Source organism: Pelodiscus sinensis, chromosome 21 (assembly GCF_049634645.1).
Source record: "Pelodiscus sinensis isolate JC-2024 chromosome 21, ASM4963464v1, whole genome shotgun sequence".
NCBI classification, from domain to species: Eukaryota; Metazoa; Chordata; order Testudines; family Trionychidae; genus Pelodiscus; species Pelodiscus sinensis.
The window spans coordinates 5,625,290-5,653,057 of record NC_134731.1 but is presented as its reverse complement, the minus strand read 5'-3'; the positions used below and the strand labels follow the sequence as shown (position 1 = coordinate 5,653,057).

At 44.2% G+C, this 27,768-nt stretch overlaps 1 protein-coding gene across 6 annotated transcripts in view; it reads right to left on the bottom strand.

Moving 5' to 3' along the window:
- Positions 1-1,573: 1,573 nt before the first annotated feature.
- Positions 1,574-27,768, bottom strand: part of DHX40 (DEAH-box helicase 40) — a 32,516-nt gene continuing 6,321 nt past the window's right edge. For 4 of the 6 annotated variants that reach the window (XM_075904687.1, XM_075904690.1, XM_075904688.1 and 1 more), the window contains 12 exons: positions 26,393-26,524; positions 23,218-23,317; positions 22,620-22,706; positions 21,948-22,130; positions 21,326-21,406; positions 20,465-20,622; positions 18,128-18,242; positions 17,750-17,858; positions 17,309-17,403; positions 16,508-16,577; positions 15,089-15,317; positions 12,772-13,714 (listed from right to left, as the gene is read on the bottom strand). In XM_075904687.1, the coding sequence (XP_075760802.1) occupies positions 13,575-13,714; positions 15,089-15,317; positions 16,508-16,577; positions 17,309-17,403; positions 17,750-17,858; positions 18,128-18,242; positions 20,465-20,622; positions 21,326-21,406; positions 21,948-22,130; positions 22,620-22,706; positions 23,218-23,317; positions 26,393-26,524 (1,499 nt within the window). In that variant the 3' untranslated portion in view covers positions 12,772-13,574. Of the gene's footprint in view, positions 3,322-12,771; positions 13,715-15,088; positions 15,318-16,507; positions 16,578-17,308; positions 17,404-17,749; positions 17,859-18,127; positions 18,243-20,464; positions 20,623-21,325; positions 21,407-21,947; positions 22,131-22,619; positions 22,707-23,217; positions 23,318-26,392; positions 26,525-27,768 lie in introns of those variants that run through there. The other 2 variants (XM_006138655.4, XR_012897047.1) reach the window with 2 other exon arrangements.

Here is a 27,768-nt window from a genome sequence, read left to right as displayed (position 1 = left end):
CACTGTGTAGATGCAGACTAAGTTATTTCAGAATAGCACTAGTTATTTCGAAATAGTGTTGCAGTGTAGACGTACCCTAAGGTGCCACAGGACTACTCCTTGTTTTCAGAGGGGATCTAGTTAACTGAAAAGTGGAAAAGCCTGCCAGACTTATAAGTAGAACACTGAACCTCTGAAAGAGCTATTCAAGTGATACTGAAGCCATTTAACAGGCATTTGCCAACCCTAGGTAAATACTGTCAACGTTTCTGAATTTACTGTAAAAATGAGTATTCCTGTGGCACCTTGAAACTAACAAATATATATATAATATCATGAGCTTTTGTAAGCAAAATCCGCTTCTTCAGAAGTGCTTCCAGCGCATCTGATAAAATGGGTTTTGGCCACATAAGCTCATGATACTATATATATTTTTGTTAGTCTCTAAGGCAGTGGTCACCAACCAGTAGATCGGGATCTGCTGGTAGATCTTGGAACCTTTGACAGGTGATCCTGACAGGCTTGGCCAGGAGGCTGTCAAGTGCCAGCACTTCAGCTATCCCTCTGAGCAGTGCCGTGTAGCTTCTGCTCTCTGCCTTGGAGCTGCCCCCCAACCCTGGGAGCCTCTTGTTTGCTGTGCAGGGCACGGGAAAAAGAGGAAAGGGGGGTGCTGATGTTAGTGTGCCCCTCCCTCCACCATGTACCCCATCTCCACAGAGCAGAGGGAGGGCAGGGATGCAGAGAGTTTGTTGGCTGCTTTTGGGAGTGGTACAGGGCCAGTGTAGGGGGTGAGCCTGCCTTAGCCCCCTACACCACCACCCAGAAGCCTCCTGTGGTAAGCGGTGCCCAGCTGAAACCTGCATTCCAACCCGTCCTGAACCCCAAACTCCTGTCCTAGCCCTGTGTCCCCCTGCACCTAAACTCCCTTCCAGAGCCTACATCCTGAACCTCCTCCAGCATCTCAACTCCCTGCTCCAGGCTCAGCTCAGAACCCCTCCCCCACTCCAAATCCTTTAGCCCAAGATTAGTGTTTGCATCCCCCTCCCCCACACCCAGCCCTCTGCTCCCAGCCTCATAAAATTCAGTGAGGACAGGGGGAGGAAAGGAAAATGGAGTGAGCAAGGTGGGGCCTTGGAGAAGGGGCAGGAAGGTGGCCGGGCAAGGGTGTTTGGATTTGAGGTAGATCCTGGATTGCAAAGGTTGACTCTTTGCTTTGTGAAGAACAACTTTCTGTTACTAGTTTGAAGCCTGCTACCCATTCCTTTCCTTTGGTGTCCTCTAGTCCTTCTATTATGGGAACTAATGAAGAACTTTTCTTTATGCACCCTCTCCACACCACTCTTGCTTTTATAGACCTCTATCATATCCCCCCTCCGTCTCCTCTTCTCTAAGCTAAAAAGTCCCAGTCTCTTTAGCCTGTCTTCATATGGGACCTGTTCCAAATCCCTGATCCTTTTAGTTGCCCTCCCCTCTCCCACCCTCTCTCTTCCCCTCTCCCACCTCTTTTTCCCAGTCTTCCCCAGTTTTGTTCAATAAAGAAAGATTCTATTTTTGAACACACGTTTTCTTTATTTTGTACATCAGGAAGGGGGGCTAGGGAAGGGTAAGTGGAAGGAGGTGAGGGAGGAATGGGGTACGCGCCCCCGATGGGGAGGACTGGGCTGGCTCTGCAGGCTTCTCGGGGTGGAAGCTCTCCTGCAGCCCCCCCGATTACCCCCTCCCCCCGGATGGCAGCCTATGGCAAGTGCAGCCGGGGTGATGGCCGAGTGCTGTGATGTTCCACGTGTGGGCACTCAGGGCACTCCAAGCCAGGACTGCTTTGCAAGTGGGGAACCCTGAGAACTGTCTGTCCGGGGTGGGGGTCGAATCCCTTTAAGCACAGCTCTCGGCTAGCCTGAGACAGCAGCTCCACGCTCTAAGTCCTCATCTGATGCCCTGCCGGCACTGCTTCCGGCCATCCTTAACCTCGGTTCAGGGTCCACTCTGTGTGGACATGCTAGTTCGAATTAGCAAAACGCTAATTCGAACTAGTTTTTAAGTCTAGCTGCGCTAATTCGAATTAGCTTAGTTCGAATTAACTAATTCGAACTAAGTTAGTTCGAATTAGCGCTGTAGTGTAGACATACCCAAAAAGTGATCTCATGCTTAACGAGGTTGGAAACCACTGCTCTAAGGTGCCATAAGACTACTTGTTTTAATATTATAGACTAACACAGCTACCCTCTGTGAATTTTCTGTGTTATTCAACAGGATCTTAGTTTAAAATTTGCTTAAAGTGTATGTCCTTTGCTGAAACAAAATATTTTCTAGCAGCCCGTTGATTCGCTGGTGTTACAGAGGCAGGTGTCTGCCATATGTCATCTCATGCGTCCGTAATAGCTTGGCAGCACAATCTTGAATTGCTGCTGGGGTTGCAAAATCTGGAGTAGTTTGTGCTGCTTCTCTTGTACCTCTGGGAGTGGTACCTCCTGCTTTGCAGCCACTCTTTTGAATAACTCCTGGAATTGTTTAAGGTCCTGTGAGGGTGAGGCTCCACATGATGTGCTTGCCATGGAGATTGTCTACGAGTGTTGGGATGAGAACCTGCTCCCGTGCTCCTCTGCCTCAGGGTCGCTGTGGATGAGACTGTGGGTGATACTGGAGAGGGGTCTGAGACCCGACACGGTAATTGGTTGGTGCTAAAGAGTGGGAAAGGCGATACTGATGAGACCGCTATGTCTCTCTGGTCCAGAAACTGCAGCGATGCCAGATTCGGTGATGCCAAAGTGGTGCCGTGTCTGTTTTCTTTGGCACTGTGGGTAGGGCTGACGCTCGGTGTTGGGTGGTGACTCAGCACTGGTGGGGGTGGCATCCGAGCTAGAGCTGTCGTAGGCGCTGAGTCCCGTGCTGTAGTGGTCAGTGCTGTAGAAAGAACAAAGCGTCTGGACTCCGAGTCAGTGACCACAGAGGCCCGTGCTGGAGCGGTGCCGGAGGGGTCCCCTTTGCTCCATCTTGAGGTCAGCACCCTGGGTAACGATTTTGCTGGGGATATTCTGTTTTTTGAGAATCCCTGACTGGAGGAGTGCTAGCCTGCGTCCTAGAGACCTTGGAAGTCAAGGCTTTGTCCTTTGTCGCTGAGGCAGCTGAAGGGACTGCTCCATACGGATCCTCTTGAGACAAGGTACCCTGTTGTGCCTAGCTCTGGAAGTAAGATTACTGCAGTGAGGGCACTTTCGGGGGATGCGTGTCTCCCCGAGGCAGTGAATGCAGGCGGCATGGCCGTTGGAGGCAGGCATAGACTCACATCAAATGTCACATTTCTTCAAGTCAACAAATTGCCTGAGGTTGGCACCTTTAAAAAAACTGGAAAGCATACACATAAAAACAAACATAACACAGCAAATGCATTCCTGGTATAACCCCAATGCAGCCAGTGGTGACAGCAAGGAAAAACTAGGCCCAAATACTTAGAAGGCTAGAGCACTCAATGTAAGCAGCTACTGGGATTTTATCGTGACACGTGCAATATATAATATTTTTACTAAAGTTACAGCTTAGGGAGTCACGTAATTGCATGAGACTCTCAGGTTTTTCTTTTTTAATTTTCAGACCGCATGGATTGCAGGTAAAACATCTTGAAAATCTTACTTTTAGAGGCTCAAGTGCAGAAGGTAAATTTAAAAGAAAAATACCCTTTAAAATCGTATTTTAAGTCAATCTCCTATTTTTTGAGGAGGGCTGACTCCTAATTTTTGAACATTTGGAGTTGTTAATAATGAGCCCTGCATTGTTATGAAATTGAGCTAATGAATGAGAGAAAAGCGCTTTTAGATCCCTGGTCTAGAGCCACATACACGAAGTGTGAGTCTTATGTATTGTTTCTTGAAAGCCTTACCAATATGAATAATTGGACACTGGGGCTATGTCTACGCTGGAGGGTTATTGTGCAAGAATGCCGCAGAGCGTCCACACTGCCCACCCGCTCTTGCACAAGAAGATTTACAGTACGGCGTGGTAAGAGAGGGCTTCTTGCGCAAGAGCTACACTCTTTTTTTACAAGTGTAAGCTCTCTTGTGCAACAGCTCTTGCGCGAGAGGGCAGTGTGGACGCGCTGCAGGGGTTTCTTGCGCAAGAAAGCCCTATGGTTAAAATAGCCATTGGAGCTTTCTTGCGCAAGAGAGCATCCGCACTGCCATGGATGCTCTTGCGCAAAAGCACATCTCGGACATGGCAGTGTGGACGTGTTCTTGCGCAAGAACCCGCCAGTGTAGACATAGCCTGGGTGTATTGTACTGACCCAACAGCAGCTTCCCTGTCCAAAAGTCAGTTAGCCCTAGTCCTTGTGCAGTTCTACATCAAAGAAAACATGCAAGGTACCTGCTAACACCCTTCATGTGCACGTGATAATTCACACCCAGGGCTGGCCCACAACATTTTGGCACCTGAGGCGGGGAGCTCAAATGATGCCCCCATACCCCCTTGCTGCACCAGCAGCTGAAACAATTTTCTACACTCTGGGTCCTAGTGGCACCCCCCCACAGTCTGGCACCTGAGGCGGCCGCCTCAGTTCACCTCATGGTAAGGCCGGCCCTGTTCCCACCCCTTTTCCTATAAACCCCTCAAACTATGACAACCTCACTTCAACGTTTCCTGAGGCTCCCGGACGTCTGCAACACCCCATCTTTCCCAAAGATGGGAAGCAGTAGAAAGTGGTTGAGGAAGAAATAAATCCTACGTTAGGCGCAAGCGAGACACCAGAACAAGTTGATTGCTACTAGCTGTACTGTATGTCAGTGCAGGTGAGGGCGTCTAGGTGTACATTACGAGCCGAGGTCTACTCCATAGGTTAGAGTCACAAAGTTATGCCTTTGAACACCTACCTCCTAGGAGCCCTGCTGCCTAGTGGAATTCAATCCTGAGTTAGGCACCTAATTCCACTGATGTTGTATGGAAAGAGTTAGGTACCTAAGACAGGGATTCCCAGAGGCCAGCAAGCTGAGCAAGGAGCTATCTGCACTAGGCAGAAGTGGAAATGCAGAGGAAAGGGATGGATCTTAGGTCAAGATCCTCAAGGGTACGTACGCACTTAACGCCCATTGTTTTAGGCCTTAGGCAGCTGACTGAGGGGCTGGAGGAACATGCCTCCCTCTGATTGGGATTCTCAGCCATGAATCTTCTTCTGGAGTTAGGGATGACCTGGCTGACAAGCCCCTTTCTCGTTAAAAGCTAATAGAAGGTATGAGACCCAGATTCAAATCCCCATTCTACCTATGACAGAGCAGAACTAGAACTTGCATCTCCTATATCCTGGGGACAGGACACTCTGAATCTCTCTGTCTGCAGTTGTTCCACTTTGTAAAAACAAGTCATTATCCACCGGCCAGAGAAACAGCGAGAGACTGACACTAACCCAGTGGCCACCCTCCCACCAGGGATGAGGAAGATGTGAGCTCAAAGTCCTGTGCCTAAGCAGACAGAGTAGGAAGTCAAACTTACATATGCCATACCCCAAGTGAAATCAGTAGCCCAACTACCAGGCTTTTGGGTATTGCCCAAATACCCACATACCAACTACCTTTGTGCAGGACCCGTGCCTGTAGGTGTGCTCTGAGTGCCAGGAGAGACAGGGAAACAACCAATATGAGAATCCCTTCCTGTGAGGTCCCAAGGTCTTTAGCTTGTGCGAGGGCTCACAGCAGGCGGTGAGTTGTGCAATGGTGTCAGGACTCATCCAGCTTTATACATGCCCACCAGTAGAGACTTGGGTACTTATGGGGTTAGACAGCAGTTTAAAGAATCCAAGTGGGGTTTTCAGAATCTAAATGGTGCCTATATGATAGACTTCAATACATTCTATGGAACCACATAGGTGGTCCTAGGCCAACGATCTTAGTCTAAAAAATTACAAGTTGTCGAGCATGTCATCAAATCCCTGGGAAGTCAGTGGAGGCTGATAGGGTTCATCAAGTTCCAGGAAGCCCCAAAGGGTGGGGGGGGACATAAAACAGAAATAGGTACAGAGCTGCATGACATAGGGGTTGAGTTATGTCTTTGAAATTGGGTGCAAACACACAATAAAGTTGTCAATCTGAGTGAGAAACCTTACCCCCTCTCACGGACAAAAGGGTGTTGGTTAGAAATCGGTGGCAAGCTTTTCCCGAGTATGGGTGTAGGTATACAGAGACATGGGAAATAAAACTCCTAGAAACAGATAACCAGGGGCAAAGACAAAATGCAAGAAAGCCACACACTAGCCTCTGAGCACGTGTCCCTGAGGGTGTGTCTACCCAGCAAAGTTATTTCAGAATAATGGCCATTATTCCAGAATAACTATGCAAGTATCTACACAGCAATTCCGTTATTTTGAAATAACGGGCAGCTTATTCCGACTTCTGTAAACCTCATTCTACAAAGAATAACGCCTCTTCCGAAATAGCTATTTTGAAATAAGGGGTGTGTAGATGCTCCACTTCTGCTGTTTTGAAATAGCCCCTCACCAGGGCCATTCTAAGTTATTCCACCTGGGGCTCTCAATCAAGATAGCACGTCTACATTAGGGAAGCCGGCCTCCGACTAATTTTGAGGCTTCCCTGCAGTGTAGACGTGCTATTTCGAAATAAGCTATTTCTGAATAACTATTCCGGAATATTATGGATTCAATCGTGATGAAGAATGGTTGGGACACTATTTATCTAACAGTCAATGAAGGTGCAAACAGCTCTTTGTGTAGATTCCTATATCAGGAAAGATACTAACAACTGACTTTGATTCTTATCTGCTTCATTTTAACTACCCAATCTTCAGATACTTACTGATTCTCTCTACCCTCTGCTCCCTGTCTCCCTTTCTCCCCCCTCCCCTATTTATTTGTATTTTGTGTCTGCACATCCTAAATTCAAAACTCCAGTCATCTGAAGAAGTGGGCTGTGCCCACAAAAGCTCATACCACCATCTACATGTTTTGTTACATGTATAAAGTGCTACCAGACCATTTGTTGTTTTTTTGTGTAGCTAATTCTGAAATAACTATGCAGCATAGATGTAGCCTGAATAAACGACACAGAGAGTAGATTTGAAGCTGTTTGGTAAAGAGCCTTAGGGCTGTGAGCTAAGAAACAGCTCTTCTCCGTCTTGGTTCCTCCTGCCCTCCGAGAAGCGGGAGTTTGTATTCCTTCCACATGAACAGAATGACATCAAAGAAAATACCAGACTGTCAGTTTCTGCTTCCAACTGGAACAAGCCTCCTGCCCCCACTCTGAACTTGGACCAGCCCTGCAGGCTGAGGAGGGGCACTACCATGTAACACAGACAGAATGCACAACCCGGACTTTAGTGAAATGCATAAAGGTCTCAGGCTGACATAGCTGGTCAAAGTCTCCATGCCAGAGACTGGGTGAAGGCCAGTACACGGATTAAGCACACTGGCATCCGTCACTCCACTGGGTGAGCAGTGTCCGCATTCAGGACAGAAGGAAAGCAAAGGTCGGTCTTTGAAGAAAAAGGCCAGGCGCAGCCCTTCAGAAGGCACTTTTCTCTCAGCTCCTGAGGAAAACGTAAACATTGGAAAAAAAATAGTTTCATGCACTATCAGGGTATCAGCCCGCTCTTCTTGCAAGTGACGGCCTGGATTATGTCCTAGGCCTTTTCTATGAACCTGTGAAACAGCATGGAGAGGGAAAAGCATGAATTGTGAAGAGGAAAAAAACCCTCCACTTTCACAGGAAAAAAACAATGTTTAGTTCAGGGATAGCCGGGGTGTGTCATGCAGATCACATGCAGGCCTAAACCCCATTGTGGGACCTGTCACCAACATTGTAATTAGCACAAAATAAAGGGCCAGATTTTATTTTCTCCAAGCAGCTATGATATGGTAACAATTAGACAGGCCAGCACCTGCTTCTGTGGGAGTTTTGCTTGGCTCACCTCCTGCTATGTCTTTGGATAAATAAAGTTCTTATTTGAAATATAGACAAAAGTCCCATGAGGGGCACTCTTTCTAAAGAGAAGGATTCTTCCTCTCTGGCATTTTTCCTTTTTTACTTTAAACAGGATGTGGCTGCTATTTTAGTTTCTCAAGACCTGTTAATGACATTAGCATGCCTGCCAGGAATCTGAAGATTTCCTTCCATAAGCTGATTTCAACCTCTGTAAGGCATACCCCTTTCCTAACCCATTTTCCTTATTGTTTCTCCAGTGTCATTGCATGAGGACACAAGCCAGTCATTTCTAATGTATTTCAGAAGCGTAGTCAATAAATTGCATCCCCATCCACCAGCTGCTGAGGAAGTCAGAGCCCAATCCATATTTTCCCTCCCTCAGAGAGATTTCTCCAACAAGATCATCATCATGTGTTTCATTCAGATTTGCTTGCTTGAGTCAGACTGCATTCTGCTTTCCACTTCGGCTTAGGAAACACAACTGCTGCACTTCATGGAATACCAAGTTTTAATATCAGAGGGGTAGCCTTGGTAGTCAGAATCTGCAAAAGCAGTGAGGAGTCCTGTGGCAACTTATAGACTCGCAGAAGTGTTGGAGCATAAGCTTTCGTGGGCAAAGACCCACTTTGTCAGATGCATGTAGTGGAAATTTAGTTTTAATGTGTAGCATGTGGATGAGTAGTTCCCCGTAATGAACAGGATAAAAGTCAAAGTACTATCTTTGGCCGTACAGCAAATTGCCCATATCTTTATCACAGAAATATACATGATGAAATGTGTTTTCAAAATTGTACAAAGACAAACACATGAAGCCTATTCCAGGGTTTCAGGAGTCCCCTACATTTCCCAGGCTCATTACAGAGATTTTTAATAACACATTATTGCTTTGTGTGTTGCGTTAAAGCTATTAGTCTCTCTACTCAACAGCTTTAATGCTAATTTACTTTGTTTAGCTACAGCAGTACATATGGTATGTACAATCCTCTGATAAAGGACCATATGTGCTGTAATGCATTGGTTAAAAGAGGTAAGTTAAGGACACCCTGGCAGATTTAATTCATATTTTTCTTATGCAGTTGGCTTATGTTTCAGTGATACTTTATTGTATAGTTTGTCTTTAAATTTCAAGCCTGTTTGCCAGAATGGCAGTGCAATTTACTAGATTAAAAAGGATAAACTTAAAAAACAACAACTGGTCGGGTAGCACTTTATAGACTAACAAAACATGAAGATGGTATCATGAGCTTTCGTGGGCACAACCCACGTCTTCCGATGACCGGAGATTAAATAGGTTTAACAAACAAGAGATAAGGCTCATTATTACGGTTGATGTGTTTAGTTAGAAGGATAATATAGCTCCTCAGTAATTTTATTTTTTAAACAAACACTTTTGTCCTAACAAGAAATCAGTTGGTTCATGTGTGTTCAGGACTTTGTGAGTGCAAAATCTAGGATCTCTGGCCACATTTCAAGTTTAGAAAATAGGAGGCTTCCTGGCTACTAATGAAGTCAAAGGAAATCTCTGCATAAGCTATGGGTTAGAAGACATGGTAAGGATCCACTAAATCGAATACTGTACTGATGTGCCCTCATCGGCCTCGATACTCCATGGGGTCGTGGGGAGTAAGGGAAGTTAACAGGAGAGCTTCTCCTATAGTGGAGCTGCCACAGAAGTTCAACTGAAAACATCTTAAATCAGATCTCTTCCCCAGTGTAGACCTGGCTGTATGTGGTGTAGCCATCATCTGAAAGAACATTGCAAGTACATTGACATTCAAATAACAGGGTACTGGGTGGCAAAAGCAAGTAAGAAAGTAAAATGAGTGAGGGCTGGCTGCTAAAGAACAGACTGAACTAAAGACCGTGTACGAACAAAAAGCTCTTCTATCTAAATACATTGCAAAACACAACAAAGCAAGAGCTGTAGCCACTACTACTTACACGGCTCTCACCCAAGAATATTCGGATTGACTCAGCCTGGTAGGAACTAGAAAGGCATTCATTTTGCAGCCACCTCTGCATTTGGTACACACAAAGGGGATTAGCAAAGTGGTGGGCTGCACTGAATTTCACATTGTTAAGGGCTACATGACTGTGACTTATACAGCATCTGCAGGCATTAGCTCTTGCTTCTGTTATTGCTATTCATATCTGTAATGTAGCCTTAGCTAAGCCTCTTACAACCCAGCGAGTTAACAGTGTCCACTGCAGAGCAGCACAGGGAGTAAACTGCAGACTCGATAGCTTGTAAGCTCCTTGATGAAGGGATCACGCCTCTCTCGGTGTGCAAAGTGCACACCAGAAATACAGAACTGTAATGCTGATCACAAATTGCCGGACAGTGTCCACTGGGCATGCTGCGTTTTTGTGCAGGCCGGCATTTGCCGGCAGTCTCTTCCAAATTCGTACACTGCAGGCTTTAAGACCTTACCTCAGTGGCGTCCTGAGGACCATATGCGGCCCATCAGGGTCCTCAGGGCAACCCAAGACATTCCATTTACCGTTGCTCATGCACAGGGTTGCCAGATTCTGCTGGTTTCTGTCCGTGTCATTTTTTTCATACCGTATTGCTCCAGTGACAAAGCAAGGGCACGTGAAGCAAGATGCACACAGCATTGACTCTAAAACCGTGCATTCCCTCTGCATCCGAAGTGCTGCTACAGTTCAGTCAGTGCACCCCGGAAATGCTACGTGTGCAAGCGCAGTCAACAAAACTACCCGGTCCCAGGGGAGATCATCTTGATTACAAATCTTGCAGCCCACTGAGATGCAGCCCCCGGCCCACTCACTGGCCTAGGATGCCCATTGCTACCTCACTTTCTAATGTTAGTCTAAAGAATTAAAACTATTACACCACTCACATGGAAGCATTACACTTCCACAAAACCAGCATCAAGTCTACCCCTTTGGAACACAGTGCCAGGGAAACCTCCTTGTTCAAAGGCCTTGCATGCCACAGTGTTTCAACAGCATCACTCTCTTGTAACCAAGAGATACTGTAGTGACACTAGCAGAAATACATGTGACCAGACCTAAGCAGCTGCAAACCCCATTAAAGGGAGCAGGCGATGAGGTGCTCAGTAGTGCTCAGCGCAGCTAAGAGGAGTTTTGCTGTTGATGTCTATTGGAGTAGAATGGAGACTCTGAAGGAAGAGGTTGGGTTTCACACCAGCGCTTTGGGGCTGTACACCACTTAGCCAACTACATTTCCAGACACTACGATAATAGAAATAATGCAGCCAATTAGCAAAGAGGGCAGGCAGAAAAGAGTCCAGCTGCTCACTACCTACAAAGGAAAGCCACAAAAAGCACAAGCTCAGAAGCAGGAAGCTTACATGACCATTTTTGGAGTGGATTACGCGCAACAGTGGTTTCATACGTTATTGAACTAGATAGTTCAGCTCCTGTAACACAGAGGAAGAGGTGGTCCCATCCTGTTGGCACTTACCTAAACAACTTTGCCTTAGAGATACATAACAGGATTAACATCAGAGGAGGAAGCCATCTGTTTTGTGCAAACGTGTCCACCACGGTTCTTTCCCATTGTCCATAACGAGACAGCTGCTAATGACAACTCACTGAGTCCTGACCTAGACAGGGAGGTTTGGTCAGATTGTGAACTGGTGCATGAATGCGACAGCCAGGTGCACATGACTTATGCATGCACCTCGCTATCTAACCCATTTGCACGTATTTACAAATGCAGGTTTTTATTTTTAATCCAGTCCCACTGTGCTCTGAAGAAAGAGGACGTGGGTGCATGTAACCCACCCATCTTCTGGGTACGGTGGACTGTCCCATCTAGAGGCACCCAGACCCAGAGAGAATAATGAGTCTGCTCTACAGCCTTAGCGAATAGCGAGCTGGATTTTAGCTCACGTGGAGGTATAGCGGCTCATGTACTAAGCTCCAGCGGCTCATGTACTAAGTTGTCAGGTTTGATTCCACTCAGACAACTGCAGTCTGTCTCCGTTACATGTAACTGTCTTCTCAAACACATTTTAACATCAACAGGAAACATTACGCTCCTTCCTAATGCCCTACACCAGCGATGGGCAACTGAGCCTAGCGAGTAGGCCGCATGGGTGGCCCTCCATCATCTCAGTGGGCCACAAGGCTGTCCTAACCTAGACTGTCTCTTGGAATAGGGTATAGCTTTTCTAGCTGTGCTTGTGCACCAAAAGTTCTTGGGGGTGGGGGGGAGGGTGCCAATGGAACCATAGCAGCGCTTGGACTGGATGCAGAGGGAGTGCACGGCTCTCACAATCAACATTGTGTGCAATCAGTACACGCGTCCCTTTAGTAATACCGGAAGGACAAAAACCACTTGGAAGGAAACTAGCAGAATACGGCAACTCCCTGCTCGTGGGCAATGGTAAACAAAATGCCTCGTGGGCCTCATGCAGAACCCCAATGGGCAGTAGGATGCCCCATCACTGCCCTACACGAAACCTCATCACAAACTGATGACAAAGATTAGAAAGCAGCAAGTATCTAGGAGAGGAGAAGCTTTCCCCAGTTATTCTTGATTCAAGAAAGTCAACAGCATTGTTTGCACCCTGTAAATTCCTCTCAGAACCCATCATTAAAAACCATTCAGACATGAAATCAGACAGCAATGAGGTGGCGGCGGCCTGGAGGTGGATTGTGGCAGAGGAGAAATGGACAGATTGCTGTTTCTTTGCCAGCTGGATGAGAACAGTACTTATGACAAAGAGGCCATGCCTTGATGGCAAGTACGCAAACAGCTATTTATTGAACAACCCCACATCTCAATAAGACATTTTAGTGCCAAAGCAATCACTGTGTGGGGTACAGCTCAATACAGAGCAGGTAATCCTGCCTCAGGCAGAGCATAGGTAAATGACATAAGCATTTCTAAAGTCGATTTTTATTATTCCATCGTTACAAGAGCACTTGCGGTGCTACGCAATGGTAAATATACATCAGTCAGTAAAACAATCACACCACAAGTAACAATTTACAGAAAGAAATAAAATATACACTTTTTTAAAAAAAAGTGTAACACTGCACAGTTATACTCCATTTCAAAAACTTTTCAAGAAAATGTTGCAAAAACTGCATTGACATAATGCTCATTAGAGATTGAAAAATCTGTTTAATAAGTTAACTGGCTAAACATTATGGGGGCCTGTGGCGTGGCCAGCCTAGCCCCCCTGCCATGGGCGGGGACTGTTCTGGCTGGGTGGTGGGCCCAGCCCCATTCCTGTTGTGGGTGGGGGCTGCTCTGGGTAGGCTGGAGCACCCCCCATTCACGTTGGGTTGGGGATTCTGCTGCAGTCTGGCCAGGTTGCGGTTAACCATAACCAATAAGAATCATGCAGTAAGGGTGATGCTTACTGGTTAACCATTCACAGCCCTAATGCCCATTTTTATAGCTAACTCCGGTTCCAGCTGTAGGACACAGAACAGGCACATTGGTGGTGAACAAGTTACTGCCTATGACACACGGCCATGAAAGTTCAGCTCATTGAAGCTTTCCCCCACTGTCCGTCACGAAAACAGCGAGAAGCATCAGGTTTGTGCCCCTAAATGGATAAACTCCAAGTGAACTGGCAGCTTCCTTCAGTTCTCACCATGTGGTGCGGATGAGATATGCTGCAAGCTTCACAACAAGCAGCTGCATTGAGTGCTATTGCTGGAATACCAGTTACTGTGTCAGTCCATCTCCTTCGGCATAGCAGTTATACACTGTGCTCTTTGCTGTTTTCTCTGGAGGTAACGCAATCTGGCATCCTGGATTGATTTATCATCATTCCTTTTCTCCATCTTCTTGGCAGAGTCATCTGTTAGTCTTGCTGCAGAAAAACAAAAGATTCCAGCTGGGTCATAAATGCCACTTCCACCCCCGACTGCAGAATAACAGGGTTAGTGGATTGACTAAAACCAACAGAAGTTCACATTTTGCAAATGCTGCTCTCTGCCATACCAATGAAATGAGCCAACAATCCCCGGAAGAAACAGTTTGCAAAGTAACTAGGACATCCTTTCTACTGAAAAGAGTCTCAAACAAATATACACTATATCCAACTACACTTTAAGTAATAGAAAAATCATACCTTCAACCCTCTTGTCAATTTTTGCACTTGTGATCACCCCCAGTATATATCTGGACCATATCTCTTTTACAATAACTGAGCCTTTGGAACTCCAGTTCTATTAATTTGTTACTTTTCTATGCTACTTCTTCCAAAAATACACAAGGGCTTAGGAAAACAATGCCTTTCTGGATTTTCTTGAAAGGAAAAAAAGTGGTAGTAGAGATAGAAGAATCCCTCTTCTAGGACTTCTCTAGTCCTAGAGAAATTCAAACTCTCTCCTGCTCCCACTGAGCTCTCTCAGATCATGGCAGTGGATGGTTTCACCTGCCTCAGTATTGGAGAAACATGAATTTGTCGTAATATTAAACTATTTTGATTCATAGTTCCATTTTTAATTATGACTCAATCAAGGAAAGTATTGAGGGGAAAACGTGCTAGCTTGGAACCTGAAGTTCCCTATTTATCTTGGTCAGGTACAGCAATGGAAACAGCAGTTCACAGTTCCCTCACAGTGCCCTGCCAGTGTGTCTCACATCAGTGTTTTGAAGGAGGAGTTCAAGGGTGAAAGGGCCCTTTGAGTAAGTGATTTCTCTACTGAACCCACTGACAAAAGAATTCAGAGAATGTCAAGCTGCTGAATCAGGTAATTTGCACCAGTTTAATTAAACAGGCCATTATTTTAAAATTATAATTGTTTAAATTATAGATATTAAATATTGCTAGATGTTATTTTGGTGACAATGCATTTGTGATGATCTCTCCCCCACACATTATAGATGGGAAAGAAACAGGTAGCAACTCTTGGAATTTCTTTCCAACAATATCAGGTTAGCAAATAATTATACTCTCTACAGGAGAGGGAAAATACCTTCTCCAATTTAAAGTGTCCATGTTTAAATTACATTGCTTCCAGTTACAAGAGAGTGCACAGCTAATGTTACTGGCAGAAGTCAAAAGGGATGTGGCCAGGTTAAGGGGCATGGCCAGTATGAAGTCACTAGCCTAGATGTTGAAATATTCAGTATAAATTACATGCCATCGCTCTCTTATTCACACCCCCTATCATGGCTAAAGCAGGCAGGAGTTAGCTTTCCTTAAACCTGAACCAGAAATTAAGTCCAGTTTACTCACCAGATTGTCGTTTAAGATCTTCCTTGTTTTGCCATTTGGTTATTTCCTCCTCAGTCACCTCTTCCCGTGCCACGCTGCTCAGTTCGTACACATCAATTTCATGTAGCTTAGGCAACAAGTCTTTGACCCACTCATAGCGAATAGGACACACTGTCCTCACATAAATTTTAGATGTGACCAGGACATCATGGAAGATGATCCATTCAGGTTGAGGTTCCTGGTCATGAAGCTAAAGGTAAAGTTATGCATGTCCTTTCAGATTACTACTTGGGATGTTAAAATGTGTAACCAATGAAAATTTCAGAAGTTACATGTTGATACGTGGGGGAGGGAGGCAACCCATGGAGCCGCCTGCTTCTTCCTCCCCTCAGAGTGCTCCCTCTGTAGCAAAGGCAGCAGGAAAGGGGGGGACTGAGCATGACCATGAAACTTAGCCATGTGCATGTTTATACTTTCACATCCCTAATTACCGCTTTTGATTTTTTTCCCCCAATACATGTGCTTTATAGATTAACAACAGAAAAAAAAAAAAAAGATATATTAATTCAGATTCTTGTCACCAAATGGTTAACAGCTAAACCCTTTTGTCCTCTTCTCCCAATTCCTTTTTGAAAAGCGAGATTTAATCCTTCAGGTGTTCCGTTCCTATAACTTCCTCTTCTGAATGCTGAAATGTCCAATATTTAACCACAGACTAGTTCAGAACCTAGAGTTGCCTTCAGTTACTTTTATCAATAATGAACTACATGACTATGTAGCACTTTAAAGACTAACAAGTTGGTTTATTAGATGATGAGCTTTCATGGGCCAGAAAGCTCATAATCTAATAAACCATCTTGTTAGTCTTTAAAGTGCTACATAGTCCTGTATTTTGTTTCAGCTACACCAGACTAACACGGCTACATTTCTATCACTATTTTATCAATAATGTTTTTCATTTCTAGAGCATCTTTGAGTTAAGGATCTCCAAGTACTTCTGTCATATAAATTGATTCATCCCTTTAACATTTCTCTGAAGGAGGTTAATATTATCCCCTTGTTGCAGATCGGAAAAACTGAGGTATCGACATTAGTGACTTGCCCAAAGTTACACAGAAATATCGGTGAGAACCAGAACACACAGCTACTATCTTTTCCAGTTCTCTAGATCGTGTTGCCTTCATAAAGCAAAAATTTGTACAGATTCTGATTTGGCAGCTCCCTAATGAAAGATGCGGTACAGGCTAGTGCCTTACATTACTGAGGCTATGCGCAGTATTTCACCTGGCAAGAGGTTAATTTCTGTCTTACAGCAGGAATAAACAAATCAAACATCAAGGAAACAATCTGCATAACTGGCTTTATTTTTCCATTTACCTGGAAAAAAAAACAAAAAAAACACCCCCTCCACATACACACCTATGAGCAAAAGTAACTTACTGCTGATGAAGGATGAATATGGACTATGCTACCATGTCCGTCCATCGTGCAGAAAGTCCTGCCTGCAGATCTAAAAACACAGGGAATCTATTTATATACATGGGCACATGCTCAGCTTTGATTAGACAGCAACTCAGCCTGAAGGCAGCATAGCAGAAGACACGCCTGCTGAGGGGGACAGGGAGAGGAAAGGGAGCAATTGCCGTGGGGCCAGGCGATAGAAAAGGGCCCAGCGCTCCCAGCTGCTATTGCCAACACTGAAGCAGCAGCAGGAGCTCCTGGCCCCTTTGAAATGCCTCCAGAGCGCTGCTCCATGCGGCTCTGACAGCTAGAGAAGAGGTGGACATGCCGCACTCTGGAGTGCAACTAAGAGCTGACTGCCCTCAGCCCCACTCTTTCCACACTTGGCTGACAAATGTGGTTTTAGATTTCCATTTTGCTAACAGATGATCATTCTGACATTTATGAATCTTAGCTAGGCCTCCTCATATCCCTGCAAGGTGGGTAATTAACGGTTATCCTCCATATCACATTTCACAGATATGGAGCCTGAAACACCAAGAAGTTAGTGATTTTGGACAAATCACTTAACAGAGTCAATGGCAGAGCAAGTCCTGGAAATTACGACTCCTGACTCCCAGTTCTGCCCTCAGACACTTCCTTGTCTGCTGTAACAAGTGAAGCTGACCCTTTAATAAACTGTGGTACAGGTCTGCTGTGACTATCTGTTTTAATTTAGAATTACATATTAACAAATGCAGCAAATAGTTTCCATGCAATACCCCAAATTCCGCTCTTTACCTTCTGGCTACATTGGCGAAGTACCCCGTGCACAGACATCTTCGGAGTATTTCATTTCTGGAACCATCAAAACGCTCTCTTGGGAAGTCTGACAGCTGCATAAAGAGCAGCACAAAATGGATTAGTGTCTGTGTTAAAAGGAAAATTGGTCAGACTTCCCCCCCCCCCCCCCCCAGGAGCTTAAAAATCTCATAGTCTTTTACACTTCACAGTCAACCATTTTGTATGACCTTCCTTTTGTCCGTTGCTACCACTACACCACATACTAGGGGACTGGCTACAATGCAGCATGTAGTTATTAAAAAAAAAAAACTAAGCAGATTAGTTTTGATTCGGACCAAGAGGGTAACCCTCCAGTGAAGACTCCATATTGCAGTACACAGCGAACCTTGGCACAAAGACAAATGCCATTAAGGTACATTTAAGAGGAAGTTTGTTCACCTGTTTAAGCTTACTGGTTATTTCCTGAAGTTGTGTGTCCACACTAAAAGCAGATTTTAAAGCCCTGAAGTGGATCCAGTGTTTCTGGCACCACACTGCAGGGGACTTGCTGGGAATAGAGAAACTGGTGTTATAATAAGGGCTTTCATAAGTGGAAGGCAGCAAGTTGCTGCTGTTTTTTTATTATGGACATAAAAAAAGGCAACATATTCAGATCTTTTGTAAATTCAGAGAGCAGATTCTTTGCACTGGACATACAGTCTGCAAAAGCCCACAGTTTGGCATGAGCACATATACATATAGATGGGCTTTAGGGAAGAAAAGGACAACAGAAGTCCCAGTTGCTATCTTTTGTGTACTGAACAAACAACTATGTACCTGGATTTGCACTGCTCAAAGATGTTCAAAAGGGTTGCAAAATCATTGCATCCTCCGGCCTGTAATGACAGCTCCTGGTGTCGGAGTTCTGCTTCCTTTTGTTTCTGAAGCTCAGCTGAGGAAATACCAAGCTCTATTTCACTTTCACAAATTACATTTTCATTTGTCACTCCTACCTTTGTTTTCTAGAATCTCTCTCAAGGTGCAGCTTACAGTCGTGGCCCTTTATTTAAATTATTTTAAGACTCACTCCCCCCGCTTTGCCTCTCTCACTCCTGAAAGCATGAAGCTGGTATTAAAGCTGTGATTAAAACTGTCAGCCAGCACTGGAGATGCAGCTTTCAAGCAAGTGCTCAACTCTTTCCTCGGGAAAGGTTAGTGAGTATTGCTCACTCTCATGATCAACTCTGAGTGGTCATGTTGCATGACAACATTCAAATACACAGAAGCCACAGAGTGAAAGTTTCTAGAAATTAAATGAGTGGAAGATTTGATCATCTGAGCAGCAGGACCTTACATTTCAGAAGAGACAGAAAAAACAGGACCTGTTGCTGCAATTCGTGGGCAGTTTCTTTCGCCATGTTATCATGAGGTCCAGATAACATGGTGATGGACAAATACAAGAAATCAACAGTTTGGCATAATACTCAACCCATGAGCCTTTTGAAGGACCCTTCAGGTAACTGCAAGGAATGTGCCATGCCAAAGAACCTGACCTCCAATTCTGAACCCAAAGGATTCCACCCCAATTAAAGACAGAGATGGGCAGCTTTATGCCAATGTACTATGCTACATACTTCCCCAGGCCACAACCACACCTATATCCGGATATTTAATTTAAAAAACCATGTATCTCCACTGAAGTCAACAAGAGTACTCATGCACTGAGCTTTAAGCACATGAATAATTTTCAGGACCTGAGCCTGTGTCACGATCCCTTGTTTCCAGATTGAGGGGCTGCTGTTTAACCCGGACTGGAGTGCTGCACTGGTTTGTTAACTGGCTGAGAAGGAAACATGAGCAAGCTGAACCAGCGGGAGAATGGAAAAGCAAAATCAAGTTGGTGGGAGTGCAAGAATCCGCACAAAACCATCCAGCCGCAAAAATCCTTTGAGATTCAGCACCTTAAAAGGGACCTGTCTGAACTGCCTTTTGCTGCTGTACCAACACAGGCAAGTTAATACATTACAGAGATAACCCGCCGCTGACAAGGAGCATGAGCAGAAAGGGCAAAGGTCTCCCCAAGACTGTGCTACACAAACTTTTTTTAAAAAGCGAGTGAGCTAGTGAAAGGCTCTGACCAGAGAGCCCAGCAAAACTCAATCTTCTGCTTCGTTGCAGAATTGACATAAGGCCAGGGTCAGCACTGCAGGCTCCCTCCCCCCTGCTAATAATCCTGCTGCAGTAGGGTCACCTCTAGGCCAAGTTCATTCTTTTAATCTAGTCAGCTCTTGGTCTCTCACTGCAGACTGACCACAAGTGGATTCAGGTAGCATCTGCTGTGGTGTTATTCTTGTTACGATGCTAGATCTGAGTTACTGCTAAGAGCAAGAGCATCTTTCCACAGTGACACTTCCCACGCCGCTACAGTGTGTTTGTGTAATATGCTGGTTTAGGGTGTGCAGCCATGTCTCCCTCTAGTGACTGGCCTAGTTGAACATGTAAGCATGCTCCTTATAGACCACTCACGGAGTCTCTCTTTTAGCTCAAGTGATAGCAGCTTGTGTTCAGCAGAGCCAACAGCCTCCAAGGGCCCCTGGGCAACATGGAGGAGGGCCTAGCTCTGCGCTCCTAGAAGGGGTGGGGCTGAGGGCAGAAGGGACGGGGCCGACGGCAGCTAGCACTCATCACTGCCCCGAGTGTGGCACAATTCCCAGCCCTTAGCAGTGCTCGGCGTACGCAGCCTGGCAGTGTTGGCAGCCAGAGCCCCATACTCCTTTGAATTGCCAGGGCCTTTGCCCTCCCCTGTTGAATGGAAAACTAGTGAAGAGGAGGAAGGAGAAGGAGACGACAGAAATGCATAAGGACATTAAGGCCAAGTTCTCTAACTGAGCACTGTGTTCTGATCAGTCACCTCCTCCCACGCGTTCTGCTCACGGTAGAATCAGAGCCGGCCCAAGGTACGGGCCAACCAGGCTACTGCCCAGGGCACCCCATTGTAGGGGGCGCCGCGTGGGGCTGCCGGGCTGGGTGGAGGCAGCACCACGCATGTTCCGCATGCCCGGGGGCGGGGCCACACATGCGCCGGGCATCCGGGGCGCACGAATGGCTCGGGCCAGCCCTGGGTAGAATCCACAGCCTAAAGCTGATCTGTTTCTGGAGAATGGGGCTTCCTACCTGGTCGTATGAAGACATTTTCCACAGACAACATCGCAGCTATGGGAAGCAACAGATCTTCGCAGTCAAGAGAAGCTGCCTTTATGACAGCACAGGTCAAGTTTGGAGGAAGAGGAAATTGCACCAAAAACTCTCCCAGTCTTGTCACGTGGCCTCTCCTTATTGGGAGGAAAAGATTCAAACATCAGATGGAACAAACTCAATCTGTAAACCCAGAACATAGGTACAAGTCCCAAATAGCCAGGACATCTCCAGCAGAGCCTCCCCTGGCTCTTATACAAACACACACTCCCCCAAAACCCAGGAGAGACAGAGGACTGGCAAATCTATACAGCAGATGATTCTCTAGCAGCCTAAACTCTCTCTCATCTATCAGTGCGCATCAGGAATGCAGCATTAAGGTGAAAAAGTCTGAGACGCATATAATAAGAGGTGAGTGTGCATCTGCCATCAGTATTACACAGGCCCCATTACTGTTGCATCGGAGACTCTCACACACTTTAGTATGTTCATCCTCACAACAGCCCAGCTATTTTCCCCCATTTTACAGATGAGGAAAATGAAGGAGAGCAAGACTAAGTCGTACAGGGAGATCTGGGGCAGAGCAGAGAACTGAGTCCAGATCTCGAGTCCCAGTTAGTGCCCTCGCTAGTGGCCCATCCTTCCTCTTGAATCAGAACGTTCTATTCAGACTGGAAAATACTTAAGTTCATGGGCAAACTAGGATATGTGCTCTGCTGCTGAGCACAGCAATCTAGTTTATGTGCAGCTCATTAATAGCAAGACAACATTAAGGCACAAAAAGGATTTTTGATAGGTACTAAGGTTACAAGATAAAAAATTTGTTTCTGTCCTTTTCACCTGTCAATAGCATCACACTGGTAAAGTTGTTTAAGAGCCTCTAAAATATGCCTCTCTTCAGGGCGGTCCAAATAGGGGAACCTATAAACAGAAAGGCAGAATAAATTCCACTGCTTGGGCTCCAAGTAGTCTGTTACAATTGTAAGTGTTTCTATTACAATACTCCTAGAATCCTTCAATACAATACCCCACGTATATAGTTTCACATTTCTCTTTAATATAGTAAATAGCTTCCAGATCCCAAAGGAGCTGTGTCTGCATACATACATATATCTATATTTACACATGCTCCTGCACCTGGGACCCTAAGTTAATTATTCAAAATAAGTCTAGTTTTAGGCATATAAACCTCAACGGCATTGCTTTAAAACACTAACAACGATTACTGCTATTTCAGGAGCTAGCTTTGCCAGATCCCAAAGAAATCAAAGCAATGTAATGCTGGAGATTTTTCGGCAAATGACAGAAGAGCTAACGTGGAACAGTCCCATTTGTCCTGATACCTAATCCTATTCTTGCTACCCCTAGGCCATAGTATATTCCCCTTTCTGGTGCCAACACTCTAACATGCATTGATAAGAGTCAATGCAGCGAGATTACAATTCCCTTCCCCAGGGATTACCTTATGACATCATGTACAGCAAGGCACTTCAAGGTCAAGATGACAGATGTAAGACTGGTTCTCTTAATCTCTGGGATCATGTGATCAGGCATACACTGACCCCAGAATTCCTTGCTGTACACCCTGTAGCATTTTCCAGATGATGTCCTGCCAGCTCGGCCTGCTCGTTGCATTGCTTCACTCCTCCAAAAATAAGAAAAATAATATTGTCATCAAAGTAGCAAAGCACACTACACTTACGATCAATTATAGCAATTTGTGTGCCCCTGGTGGAAAGATTTAATAAGGAACCTTGCTATGCAAAATGGAACAGTGTGAAGGAATGATATTGGGCAAAACCTCCTTGAACTTCTTGGAATTAGTGGTGCTCAGTGTTGGAAAGAGGATATATAAATCATTGTTCAGATTACTGATAACACATGGTGAGTTCTTCCTCACTGCTCATGATTAGAATTAAAGTATCATGCTCTACTAAAACGTTTTATTTACTGCCCCTGATGTTTTCTAAAGACTGATTTCATCAAGCTGCAAATGAACGTTAATTGTGCTTCAGTGCCTCCCAAATCTCTCTTCTCTTCTTCATAAATTGCAGTCACCTCATTTAAAGCAACTTTCAAAGGCATTTTAAGAACTTCTCAAACCAAGAAGTAAATCACTTTTCTTCTAACTTACTTTGAAATAGGAACCACTTCCAGTATGTCCAAACCAACCCTGGGGTTATGATTTAACTGCTTCACAAATCCACTATCAACGACATATCTGAAAAAAAATTAAAATATGAGATATAGTAAGAGGGACCTATTTTGGGCAGTGATTCCTTATCCTCAGCCCAAAGCAAGATGTCATATAGAACTGGATAGGTCTGTAAATGTAGAAGATAGTTGGACTCAGCTGGCCAATTACTGAACTACAATGGAATGGGCCTTGAGGAAATTCCTCGTGTAGAACCCATCTACACAGAAATTAAACTCATTTAATGGAAGCAAAGTATTGAGTTTGGTTTCGAAATAAGATGAAATGATATTTAAAAAATTCTTTAAGCCTATTTAAGAGTGCCCAAGCAAAGGGGATGCGACAATTTCTTAAACTGATTGAGAAACATATTTCTGGGTCTACAAAAAGAAGAGTCACTTGATGCAAAAGGGAATGTACTTATTCAGTAGGATCAGAACAACAGAAGGAGGAAAAAATGGATGAGGTTTTTCAATTTTAATGCAACTCTGAGTCATTGCCTTGGTTACAGCTTTTACCAGGGATAGGAAATAACTACCTGATTCCATCAATTGTCAGAGAAGTTGCAGCAACATTTGTGGCTACTACACATTTTCTGATGCCCGGTGGAGAAGGCAAAAATATTCTTCTCTGCTGATCTAAAGAGAAAGATTCCATCAAGTAATGTCAGGGTGGCACAAAAGTCAAATTCCATCTCTAGAAAAGGACAAGATTACCCACTAAAGACAACAAATTACGGAGGTGAGCCAGGACAAGAATTTCAAAACAAATACTGCTTTAAATGTGCCTTTAATATACATGTCAAGAATGACATCGCCTGTTTTACTGTGAGTTCCTTAAGAAAATCTCTAGCTTAAGTGCTTTTAAGTGCAGGCCTTTTGGAAAGCTCTTGTGCAAGAGAAATACAGAGGTAGGAAAGTATCAGAGGGGTAGCCGTGTTAGTCTGAATCTGCAAAAGCGACGAGGAGTCCTGTGGCACCTTATAGACTAACTGAAGTGTAGGAGCATAAGCTTTCGTGGGCAAAGACCCACTTCGTCAGATGCATGTCAGAGGTAGGAAACTAAGCAAGATGCCAGCTCTAAATGGAATGTTTAAGAAGGATTTAAAGCATGTTAAGAAACAATGTGAAGTCTAAGTAACCAAACCAAATGGAGATCAATAGAATAAGTTTCCCACTAACTTAGTAAAAACCTCAAAATACCTTACTGCAGGTTAGGACAAGATGGACTGGTTGAGTAATAAACACATGTCCCTCTTTCTTATTTAGGATATTTCCAAAGGCACAGATGGGAGTTGTACATCTAATTTTCCTTTGCGCCTTTGAAAATCTTACTGTAAATTCATATATTTATACTTAAATTGAAAGTTCTTTGGGGGATGGTCCATCTTTTTGTTATGTGTTACCAAATACAATGGCTCTCCTAGGCACTAGCACAATAATAAAATAATTATGTCTTTCAAGCACTATCCTAGTATCTTTGGTGTTATAAAAATAAATAACTCCTCTCTCATACAAGCATTTGGGGAGGGAGGTTTGCATCCTCCCAACATGTTATCAGCCAATATACTCTCTATTGAAGTTGCCCGGCTATGAAATTGCTGACCTGCTTGTCTCATGTGCATTACTTCTGCCTTTCACCATTCTTCATATTTCACCCACACAATTAATACCACATTCAAGATCATCTGAAAACACGTGCCTTTTATAAGAGTCACAAAACCTTTGTTTTTAAGGTCTTTAAAACTAGCATGTACCTTATTAGGCAGTGACACTGCAGACTAACTTAATTCAATAATTGTATCTTCTGTGTAGAGTACCACCACATTCTGTTGTATGTACAGTATACTCTTATTGCACACATCATATTGGCAACACTTGTGTTTTAAAAGGTAACTTTTGATTAAAATTAGTTGGAGCAACGCAACTGAGCAATTAAGTCATATCCCTTTGTAACAACTACCAAACATATTTTAACAGAACACTTGTCTCATCTCACCATAAGAGACATTATCCCTAAATTGTATGTGAAACTTTTAAAATGGATGAAAGCAAACTCTGTACTGAGAAGGAAAAAGACATTCTGGCACTCAACACTCCCTCTAGCCAATTAAAAAGCAGAGTTAACGAGCTTTAACAAGAATTCCATGCAGTCCTCAGATGGAAGGACACAGTAGCTATAACAGGAATCCTTAGGGCAAGTATGATGCTCTAATCGTAGCTAGGGAATCCTCAGGCTTCTAGTTATGGCATTAGAATTTTCGCTGCTGGAAGCAGAAGAATGCACCAGCTTTACAAGAGAAGTAATAAGTTATTTTCAGTACGGTAATTCCTCATTTAACACTATAGATGCGTTTCTGAAAATGTTCGTGCTAAGCGAAAACGTGCTATGTGGAGTCAATTTTCCCATTAAAAAGAATGGATAATGTGGGGGTTGCGTTTCAGGTGGTGGTGGCAAAGTCAACTTTTTGTTGGTGCTCGGTAATCAACATCAACATCAGATATCTAGCAATACAAATCACCGCGGATTGTTAAAACACAAAGATAATCACTTCTCCAGTGAGTGAGTGGAGGAAAGCTGTGACCACATGTGTTCATCTGCTCATGCGTATGACCACTGTTTTCATCAACTTATATCACGGCACGAAGTAGTCCACCACTTGATTATTTTCATGTTATTTTGCGGACGGTCGTGTTATTTGAAAAAAGTCCCTTAAAATAAATCGTGCTATTGCGAAAACGTGTTAAGCGGGCACATGTTAAATGAATAATTACTGTATAGGAAAGACAACATGTCACTATGAAAAAGTACTGACAGACTATTTAACAGCTTTGTTTGCCAACTGCTATTGTGAACCAGTACAGAAAACAATTCTTTTGTTAGAGAAAACAAATATCTTTTCCTATTGAGGCTGCAAGGGGAATTTCAGAGGCAAATTTCATCATCGGTGCTGAAGTTTGGTCAGGAGACAGTAAATTATCATCAACACTACTATGCTGTTTTTAACACTCATCAGAACTTTGGATTTGGGTACAAACCGAAAGACTGAGTTTCAACATAGTATTCGCTTTCTATGCTGAGACTGTCGTTCAGGACTGATATGGAAAGAAGGGCACTGCCTTTTAAGCCAACGCTGCCACTTCCAGCAACACACGGATTTTATTTCACAGTCCCCAAGCAAGAACTGGCCAGGTCAGATTATGATTAGCTTGTAACAACTCGCTCTTGAACAGGTAAGCAAAGGGCTGGGCTGTTTCCATCGAAAATAAAGATATTTGACCAGGATGCCACATATAACACTTAACTGTAGGGATGTTACATTTCGATGAATTAACTAATTGAATAGTTGATGTGATTTCCATCGACTATTTGATTAGTCAATAAGGACTAGTGTGGCGTTCCGCCTTTGAAATGTACAAGAGCCCCAGCAGGGACTCTTGTACATTTCAAAGTTGGAATGTCGCACTGTGCCCCTGCCCTCTCTCACAGAGCTGGGGGAACTGGCTTTTAAGCCGGCTCACCCCAGCATCCCCTCCTCCTCTCCCCCCCTTTGCTGCCTCTTTGTGATAGAGACAGCGGGGGGGGGGGGGGGGCGAAGCGACTAGTCAACTAGTGTATCGACTATCTGATAAGCTTCTGCTTACATCCCTACTTTACTGCAGCTAAGTTTTGCATGAACTAAAAATATATTGATTTAATTCAATAAGCCTTACCTGTTGGCATCGATCCATACAATGGTAAGATAAGCAAACCTTCAACAGAACAATCTTGCACATCATAGCGGTAATCAATAGATTCTGCTTTCTGGAAAAGCAAGTCACAAGTTCTTTCTATCTCAAATTGACCTAAAGCAAAGTACAGAAGCACTTGAAATGTAACGAGGCGTCAACCTGGTTAGTTTGCAACAGACCTACACAATGTGGTCTTTGACACATATTATGGAGATGTTTATACAAATGGCAGAGTAACGTTTCCAATTTTTTCAAGCTGGGGTTTCTGCTTAGGCTTTTCCTGTGTAACCGTGATGGTTTACATATGTATTTTGTATTTAGATTCATTAAGTATTTCAGCAACCTGAATTATATATTAACTGACTTTTGGCCAGGGGGATTATTTAGGGAGCTTCTCTTTTTATGGAAGACAGCAAGGAACACTTCTGCTGTACAAATATATAATGCGCTGTTTCATTCTTCTTCATGAACTCAGAAAAAACAACCTGCAGTTTATCTTCTCTCCCACATTGGAAAGAACTGATCAACATGATTAGTGGGGTTGTTTAAAGCCCCTACTGAAATCAGGGAGAGGTTCTGGTTCACACGGACTGTAAGACCAGGTCCTTGGAAGGAAACTCACAGTCATTTTTGTCATTCTTCTCACATCGCATAAAACAAGATTCCAGAATCTTTTACAAAGGCAGAAGGGTGAACGTATAACTAGATTTGGTTTATTTTCAGCTTTTTGGCTGAGTCTTTATTATGTAATATCATCTCTCTCAAGGGACTACATGCTGCCCTGGTAGGGGGCTGGATTCTGAGCTTGTTGTTCTGTACTTTTACAACTATTAGTGACCAATGTCATCACACAGTCCAAATTTGGGAAGACTCTTGGTTGGGTTTGTAAAGGAGTAGGGAGGTTGTTATGGCATCTTTCTCCTGACACATTCGGATAGGACAGAAAACATCAGGAACTGAGGTAATGTCAGAGGTGTATAATAACCACTGTTGGAAAAGCTATCCAAAACAGCTTTAGGGCAGGTTTTTGGAAGCGCCTAAGTGACTTAAAACAAAGTTCTATTGACTTTAAATGGTAGTTGGGGCCCTATGCAACTTAGGCCTTTTTGAAAATCCCACCCATAATCTTTAAAATCATGACTCATGTGCCACAGCCAGTTTCTCTACATTTGCCTTCCATGCCTTAGTTCAGGGCTACTCAACATGTGGCCCGCAGGCTGCATGTGGCCCGCAGTGTGGTTTGGGCTTATGCAGGGCTCAACACACGGCCTGCAGGTGAGATCCTTTGAACATGGCCTACACTGGGAAAGCACTTCACAACAGCGAGTCAATATAATGTTCTTCTGTTGATATGTGTT